The sequence below is a fragment of the Octopus bimaculoides genome, chromosome 1 (genome assembly GCF_001194135.2).
Source record: "Octopus bimaculoides isolate UCB-OBI-ISO-001 chromosome 1, ASM119413v2, whole genome shotgun sequence".
NCBI lineage: Eukaryota > Metazoa > Mollusca > Cephalopoda > Octopoda > Octopodidae > Octopus > Octopus bimaculoides.
Window position 1 is genome coordinate 96,144,711 of NC_068981.1, and position 9,785 is coordinate 96,154,495.

Consider the following 9,785-nt stretch of genomic DNA (forward strand, 5'->3'; position numbering starts at 1 on the left):
AATGTGGGTTATTCTCAAATAATGACTTGATTTGGTCATCATCTGTAGTGGATGGTCTGCCTGATCGCTCTTTATCAATAAGGCTACAATCTCCAGCTCAGAACCTTGCGAACCACTTCCGTACAGTTCTTTCGGATAAAGAAAATTCACCATAAACTGCGCATATTTCTTTGGTTGCTTGTGAGGCATTTTTCTCCTTTACGGAAAAAGAAAAGCATCAAGTGCCGAAAATGAACTTTCTCATCTTCCATTTGAAAGGGTTACAGAATTAACACAGGTTATAGGAACATAAACCTTCTTCCACGAAAAGATAGTTTAAACTGTGCTCTAAATGGAGGTGTAGTCAAACCCTATTTTATAGACTCAACCATGTTCTAAACTAAGTCGAAAGGTAAGCTACTATAAATCGACACAAACTTTCTGGACAACCCAATATTTACCAAAATTACATAAAAATATCTTGAAATATTAAAGAGTAAATTTATTCAATAAAATCACCATTGGCTTCAACCACAGCCTCCAGATGATTTTGGAATCTCCTGAAACTCTTCTGGATGGTCTCCTTGTTTAAGTTGGTGTATGCTGCCATAATTTTTGTTCAAGGTTTGTTGGTCTTTCATTCAACTGCACCCCACACATAATAATCAAGGGGGTTGCAACCAGGGGAGTTAGGTGGCCAGTGTTGCCCTGGGTCAAGAGGGTGGTTGCTGGGAAACCCTATGTCTGGCAACAGGACTCTGCACCATGCCACACCAGCAGGAGAACCCAGTCATGGCTGTCAGACAATCTCTGTTGCCAGACATAGGGTTTCCCAGCAGCCACCCTCTTGACCCAGGGCAACACTACCTCCTCCAGGCACTTGATGTAGGCCTCTGTGTTGAGTCTGAACGTTTTCTCATGTATGCTATATCGATAAATTGCAGAAGGACTTAAGCGACCCCATACCACTTATATCATTGTCTGCTCCCCTGTACCCTTTACTTATTTCCTTATTTATTTATCTTTATTTACATATCCATTGTAACAATTTTAACTTATGCCCTCAGTTCAAATATAATTCGACCAATTGTAGAGATTGCTGGACTTAACCTGTCCTATTGCGGACAACAGATGGGGTTCTCTGTAATATTCCTGTGAGTACACTATCTTAAGCACCCTACTGTAATGTTTTGGATACATTCTAACTTAAGTTTTATCGTTAGCATAGGTAATACCCATAGTTAGTTTCCTTGTATTATTATTTTTTGATAATCTCTTTTTATAACTTTTAAAAACATCTTGGTTCCTCCTTATATTGGAATTACTCCCCAAATTTCTTTACTCCCTAGAACAGTACTAGTTCACCCTCTTACCTACGGACTTTTGTAGTCCTAGGATGTTAGATTATATTCCTTTAACATTTTGTGCTTCCAGACTTCTTTTCTAGGCCATGTTTTCTTTCCTATTCCTTCTTCCTTTTGCTTATTTTGGATGCTTTTGTTTTACTCTGATGAAGCACCGTGCCCTGATTCAAATGTCCTATGAAGATGAGGAATTTTATTTTCGCAATTATTTGTAAACATTGATCAGCACCGGATGCAGAAACAGCCATAAGATTTGTTATGTCACATAAATGTTATGCCATGTTCTGTATTAAATAATAAGCTATAAGTGTGGTCCAGTTGATGTGCTTGTTGATCTGAGGTTTTCTCCATTTTCTGATTATTTATATTTGTTTCCTGATAAACTTTTGTTTATTCTATTGTTACCTGTACTCTACGAGCATAGTGTGTGAGCATACTACCCATGCTTTGAGATAACACGAGTAATGGATACCGATAGTATATACATATATTTTATCCCTTAGTCGGTTATTATAACCGCTAACTCTGCTTACATTATACACACATACACACACACACACTATATGTATGTATGTATATCAGTGAGATATGTTTGTTTAGTGAGCAGATACTGAAGGCAGTAGATCTAAAATGATTGGAGAGGAACAAATTAAATATGAGTCAAAATTATAATGACAGTTAGCAGAATATGAACTCCAAAGGGAAAATCAGAGCTGACTGGACTTATAAGATATGTAATATTATGTGGTTATTCAAGTCAAAGGACACTTGTTGACACAGTAAAGAAGACTTACAGTAACTGAAACAAAAGAACTGCAAATAATTCTTGAGATGTGTTACATTAATTTGGAAAATAGATTAAGTGTTGTGAAGGCAAAGGAAATGTAGAGATGCATACAAAATTTGACAATGTACAAAAGGATTGAACAGAAGCAACACTAGCTACTTGTTCACGACAAGCCAAAAATGAAAGTAAAATAAAAAAAAATAATATCTGATATACTTACATAAATTATCATCCAAAACAGGGCCATTTAAGTCAGGATATTGCACTAAAAGGGTTTCTCGCTCCTGAGTCTTTTTCAGTTCTTTACTAATTTCTTCAACTTTTGATCTGACTGCTGTGAGCAATTTCTCATTTTCATTTTTTTCATCCATTACCTGCTGTTGTTTGCTCTACATTAACCAAAATATCTCATTATTCTTATTACAATTTGTGCAAATAAATGAAATCAAAAGATAAGTTGACCTATGCAGCACCTCCTTTGCTTTAAAATTCATTAAGAAGAGATGGATGCAGAAAGACATATGCAGACACCTATTTGGTTTACATGATCTCTTTAATAAAAATCATCCAAAAATGGAAAAAAAATATATACTGCACAGTTGTTGCATGAGTACAACAATCTACTTTACATAAGTATCCAAGGGTACCAGCATGAATAACATCTGCATTGTGGTTAAGAAGATCTACCCTCTCTGATTTAAATGAACGGCCGACCAAAGCCTTGTGAGTGGATTTGGTAAACGGAAACTGAAAGAAGCCTGTCGTATATATGCATATATATATATATATATATATATATGTATGTGTGTGTATATGTTTGTGTGTCTGTGTTTGTCCCCCCAACATCGCTTGACAACCGATGGTGGTGTGTTTACATCCCCGTAACTTAGCGGTTCAGCAAAAGAGACCGATAGAATAAGTACTAGGCTTCCAAAGGATAAGTCCTTGGGTCGATTTGCTCGACTAAAGGTGGTGCTCCAGCATGGCCACAGTCAAATGACTGAAACAACTAAAAGACTAATAAACTGTACTGTGATAATAACCATGAAACCTTTTAATACAATAAGAAAATTGACACTATTAACCTTTGACAGTCCTCTTTTCTGGCAATCAACTCTATCTAAATTTCACTACAAATTTATGCCCTTCACCTCCATCTATGCGGGAACTATTGCTCAAGCTAAAATTAATAAAGACAAGCGTTACCTCTTCATCCTTCAACCGTTGCTGTAAATATATTTTCTCTTGAAGTAATTCATCATATTTCTCCAGGTTTTCATCAATGTCATCCTGCAGATCTGCTAACTGGTCATGTAGAGTTGAATTTTCTTCACTTAATTGTTCAACTCGTTCCAACAATGAATCTTGTTTCTTTTGCATTGACTGTATCAATACAGAAATATTATTTCTAAAATGGTACATTACCAAAGAATATCTTATTTCTAATATGAAAATTAGATGATTTATTCCCAAATCAATTCTTATGAAGAACTAATAATTACTCTAAATCTTTAAACTATTAGACAATTTCCTGTTAATTTAATGCTCTGCCAAGAAAATATTTCTCTTTTTTGTTAACCATTATATTGACAAGTAAGTTAGTTCAAAAACTGTTGTTCTTGTTTAGCACCACATTAGTTTGATCAAGCAAACATAAGTCCAAAAACATTTCAGCCACCATTCAGTCAATGGGGAATCTTTAATTTTGTGAGCTACAACCTCACTAGTGCTGGTACTACAAAAAAAGCACTTAATACATTTTATAATGTGGTTGGCATTAGAAAAGTCATGCAGCTATAGAAACCCTGCCAAAGCAGACATAGTAGAATGATGCTGTCTTCCAACTTGTTGGATCCTTGCAAACTGTCCAACCCAAGCCAGCATGGAAGATGGATGATAAAAAACGATAGCATTATTATTCAGTGTATCTTTTCTTTATTTAAGATGGTAAGGTGTGATTTTTATGGAAATTTGGCTACTATTTCAAGCATATTGATTAACAAATAAAAGCTCAAACATTGGCCCAAAGGTAGAGAGTTTTCTTTCATTGCAGCTGTCACTCTACATATACAGCTAACATGCTGCTTCTTCAACTATTACAGCCATCACTTCACAGCTCTTATGTTAGATAAATGTGAGATAAGTTGTTTAGTACCTTATCCAGTATTATGAGCAGTTCACAAGTCTTTAACCAAAATATCAATTCAGCCTTTGAGACTTATCAAATAACTGATCGTAGAAAATATATTTCTAACAATATCAAACTAACTGGTTATATAATTATAAAACATGTAAATATTCCAAGGACTTGAAAGAAACTGGAAAGCTGATATAAGTGAATAGCATTAGATTTGAAGAATGATGTTTATTTCTTATAGTTAAGGAAACTGAGGTATATTGAATTAAGAAGTGCCCTACCCTGATGGCACTCATGATGGCAGTGACAATGACAACAAGCCTCATCATAACATTCAGTTTTCCAAGATGGCACAGGGCAGATGTATCTCATGCACATCACATCATCACACATCTTACTCTTTTGTCATTTATTTTGTGAGATCTATTAGTGGAGATTTGACCTCATTAATTTCTACATCTGTGCATTCTACTGAGAACAAATTACACCTTTTTCACACAACGCTTATTGGCTATTCACATTACATGGTCATGTCTCCTGCACACTTCAGCTGATGTATTTAATGATTAGCTGCTCTTGTGCAGTCTTTAATACAGATTAACATTATACATCTAACAGATCATACATACCATTTTTTTTTTTTTTTGCCATTTACATCATCCTTCAATTTAAAGAAAAGACTACAACAGATTAGAAAATAACTTATGAGCTGGTGGCTAGCTCAGTACATTGTCATTTCATCTTTAACAATACAATGACATGATTTAAAGAACATTTTGAAACTGAACCACTTAAATGCTGGATTGCAAAGCAGAAAATCTTGAGTTTAAACAATCCAACAGCCATGATGTTATAATAGAACATATCACTCCACTTCTCTTAGTTTACTTGGCTAAATACCAATTCCATGTTAAATGACAAAAGCTGCTAAACAAAAGCACATAGAACCACCTCTTTGGTTGTAGTTAATTAAATGACATTCTGAACTTCAATAGACAGTCATGCCAGACCATAAGTGACAACTTATACTTTGGCTAACAAACTTCACTTCAACAGACATCATGGAAAGTAAGGAGTAACATCATTATCATCAACACATCTACCATCAAATTCATTTTTTCTATATCAGCATAGATTGAACATGAGTAAGTATTCAACAAACCTCACTATGTTTCACTATACTCTTACACTTCGCTTGTGTTAATGCTAATTCTTTAGCTGATTCAGCAAGTTTTTCACTACATTCAGTGTTTTCTAATCTCAGTTGATTCACTTTTTCCTGAAATTTCTCTCTATCTTGAGTAACTTCTGTCACTTTCTCCAATTCTTCAGTCAACTGAGCTTTCACCAACTCTAAAATTATAAGATATTGAAGAGATTCACAAACTTCCTAAACTTAGGAAAAGAAATACAAACCTACATAATTATGTGTACATGATCATTGCCATGATATTGAGGTGGTAAGGGTTGAAGAAGCAGTGATGGTGATGATAGTATGTGCCATGGTGGTAGAAGTGGTACTAATATTGGTTTCCAATTTTGGCACAATTTTGGGAACAAAGAAGTAAGTCGATTACATTGACCCTTGTGCTCAACTGGAACTAATTTTATCAAACCCCAAGAGGATGAAAGGCAAAGACAACCTTGGTGGAATTTGAACACACAATGTAAAAATGGATGAAATACCACTAATTCTGCCAGCTTGCCATCTTAGAAGTGGTATTAATACTAATAGTGAAATGGTGAATGAACATAAATACTCCAAGCAAATATTTGGATTTGTACAGTGGTCTTACCAGCATGAAGATGAAAACAATAGATATAAAACAAGACACATGATACAGATGAAAAACCACTAAGCGTGTACCAGCTTGAAATAAGAATATCATTACACTAAACTAATCAAAGAATTTACAAGTTTCTTTTCTTTAAGATTCTTTCACACTTCAGTATAAAGCAATTAAAGATATGAAAACAGAAAAAGCCCCTGATCCAACAGGAATCACTACTGAGATGCTTAAAATATCTGGAAGAGTAGGTTATGGTCTAGTCACCCATATAGTTAATCAGATTATTCAGGAAGGTGCAATCCTCAGTGACTGGTGAAGCAACATCATACTTAGTTGCCACAAGGGAAGGGAGATGCCTTAAATAGAAGTAATTATAGAGGCATCAAATTGCTGGAGCAGGTGATAAAAGTTATGGAGAGAATTATAGCCCAATTAATTAGGAAAAGAATTAGACTAGATGAAATGCAATTTGGCTTTGTGCCAAGAAGCAGCAGTACGGATGCTATGTTTGTAGTCAAGCAACTACAAGAGAAGTATTTGGTTAAGAAGGAGCCATTGTACTTGGCATTTGTTGATCTGGAGAAAGCCTTTGACCGGTGGTCTCTGAAGTAACTAGGGGTAGACAGATGGCTTGTGAAAGCATTACTGGCCATGTACAGAGGATTAGTTAGTGAGATAAAAGTTAACCATGAGCACAGTGATAAATTTAGTGTACAGGTAGGTGTTTATGAAGACTTGGCCTGCAGTTCCTTCCTATTTATCATTATCCTCTGGGCCATAACATAAATTTAAGACTGGAAGCCCATGGGAACTACTGTATGGTGGTGATTTTGCTGTCATAGTAGAATCTATAGCAGAACCAGAAAAGTAATTCTAGACATGGAAACAAAACCTGGAATCAAAGAGCCTTAAAGTTAACCTAAGTCCTAGTAAGCAAGAAATCAGACAGGATGTTACCCACTTCAAGTAAATGGGCTTCCTCAATGTGTAGGAAAGGTGTAGGCAGGAATTCCATTCAGTGTACCCAATGCAAGCTATGGGACCTGCTACATCTTTGATGCCTTGCAGCTTGGCCATGACCTTGATCTTACGGATCCAGGTGGTCAATCTTCCTTGTCACAGAAAGGTCTGATGGCATCGCTGTGATCCTTATTTTCACTGCCATCTTGTGGAAGAGGACAACAACAACAAAGAAAATATATATATATATATATATGAGTGCTGAAATAGCGTGCAGTATGTGAGAAATGTAATGTGAGGAAAAAAGGTTCACCTACCTTTCAATGTCAGCTATCCAGCTGGGTTAAATCTGTAGCATGCCCTACCCATCTCACCTATACTAGAGCCTGCTACTAAAGTCCTTTCCAGTTCACTCATCTCCCTAATGTCCATTCCCTGCAACATCGCAGTGTGAAAGAGGACCATGCTGGTGCTACTTTCCTCACTTCATCTCTCCCTCTTTCTCTTCCAGTAGGGCCGATCAGCTATTGATGTCATTGCCCTTCTGGTTCACCTCATCCCTACAGACACTCTAAAAGTAGTAGATAATTTCTGCTACCTAGGTGACCTAATTAACAATGGAGGTGGCTGCACTGAAAGTGTAACTGCTAGGATAAGAATGGGATGGAGGAAGTTGAGAGAGTTTTACCTCTGTTGGCAACCAAAGGTCTCTCTCTCTCTCTCTCTGAGTGAAAGGAAATTTATATGATGCATGTATATGAACAGCAATGCTATATGGTAGTGAGATTTGGGCTCTGACTGCACAAGACATGCAACGTACAAGAGAGAAGACTATGCTGGTTTGGTCATGTGATGCATGTGGATAAGAACAGTTACATAAAGAAGTGCCAATAACTTTAAGTGGATTAAACTTGTGGGAGAGGGAGACCCAGGAAGATATGGGATGAAATATAGAAGGTCGATCTCAAAATGCTAAGCTTTACAAAGGAGATGACCAAGATACTTGACACCTTGCTGTACTCAAGAAGAGCTGATACCCTAAAACCACCTTTATCTGTCCTTTCTATACTATAAAGCTCTCAAATGGCACAAAGCCACTCTCCTTCTATACTACCCCACCACTCCCAGTTAAGGGGCTTTTGTTGTGCAAGGTACTTGGTGACCTTGTCAGTGATGGTGCCACATAAAAAGTCCCCAGTACACTCACTAAAGTGGTTGGTATTAGGAAGGGCATCAATTTATAGAAACCATGCTAAAACAGACAATGGAACCTGGTGCAGCTCCTATCAAACCATCCCACCCATGGCAGCATGGAAAACAGGCATTAAATGATGATGATACTTTGCACCATTACAAAAAATAGACAGATTATTTATAATTAATATTGACTTCACATTATGAATGAACCAATTTCTGACTATAATAGGAAATATAAACAAAAGAAGTATATGTTGTCCTCTCACAATCATTTCATGGGATTGATAAAGACAAGAACCTAATCTAATGAAAGAGCCCAGTCAAAATGTTATAGTTATTATTCTCCCTAATTGCAAACAAACTTATACTCCATTTGTTTATATTTTCTGATTCATACCAATATAAGCCAACACAAAACTGCCAACTCAACTCCAGAGATGATGATCCTTGAAACTCACTGAAGTCTTCTGTGTTCTTTTGTTCTTTTTTCAGATTCTCACGGCATATTTCAAGCTGATTTCCTATTAATTTTATCTGGAATTGCAGTTTCCCCTTCTCATCACAGATTTCTTTGAGTTTGGTCTGGTGTTGCTTTTGAAGGACAACATTTGTCTCCTTCTCTGAGGCCAGTTTTTTCTCGGTTGCTTTCTGATGGTTCTCCAAAGATCTAGAATAGTGAGAAAATGGATATGGAACCAACAATTTTGTTGTTGTTTATCCCCAAGTCAGTACTCATCAAAATCTTTACAAACCTACCACTCCATCTTTTTCTAAGCTACATAGCCTAATGTGTCCTTTTTTTTAAAGGACAGTTTGGTGCTATTTTAGGGAAATTTGGCTATTATTTCCAGCAGGCTGAGCAACCATACAAAGGCTCTTTCTCTCACTTTTCTCTCTCTCACACACACACATGCATGCGCACACAAACAAATAAGCAAACAATGTAATAAAAAAAGACAAAGTATTGAGACTTTACAAACTTGTGATATGGCTGTCATGTATTTGTAGTATACATACTACAGCATGTGACAAAATCCTAATAATAACATCAATTAATTGCTCTATAGGCCTTTTTAAACAGATGTTACACTTTGCAGAGTAAAATCAGTTTGTTTCTAAATACCAGAATATGCAGGTATTACAAGTAAGAAGCAACAACCAGCTCAACAAAATGAAAGAACAATGTAATGTTATGTAGAAATTTAGAGTAGTATGTAGTAAAGCAATGTAGCGTAGCTATTGTTTAACTTCTAGGCCAATTTTGATAGAGGCAGAGCTATCATCAAAAGCATTCCAACTGTGAATATCTTGCCTTTTGGGGTTTACCTTGGACAACATTATCTAATGTATTTTTCTCTTTTTTTTTAAGACTATAGAATATGATTTGACAGATATTTGATGGCTACTTCTACAAGGTTAAGTGACTATACAGACACTTCCTAATACTGTAATATAGTGTGGTGTAATAATTGTGGTTGCTATGTAGTCCTGATGCCTAGTTTGATAGTTTTAAATAACTAAGTGCAATTCACAGTATACTATGCTGCTGTCTGTTTGTAGACCACATCACA

At 36.1% G+C, this 9,785-nt stretch overlaps 1 protein-coding gene across 1 annotated transcript in view; it reads right to left on the bottom strand.

The window, feature by feature from the left end:
• Nucleotides 1-9,785, bottom strand: part of LOC106876027 (coiled-coil domain-containing protein 157) — a 24,515-nt gene that overhangs the window by 6,073 nt on the left and 8,657 nt on the right. The window contains exons 5-8 of the mRNA XM_014924401.2: nucleotides 8,673-8,881; nucleotides 5,430-5,620; nucleotides 3,337-3,513; nucleotides 2,351-2,519 (exon numbers count right to left, since the gene is read on the bottom strand). Of these exons, the coding sequence (XP_014779887.1) occupies nucleotides 2,351-2,519; nucleotides 3,337-3,513; nucleotides 5,430-5,620; nucleotides 8,673-8,881 (746 nt within the window). The remainder of the gene's footprint in view (nucleotides 1-2,350; nucleotides 2,520-3,336; nucleotides 3,514-5,429; nucleotides 5,621-8,672; nucleotides 8,882-9,785) is intronic.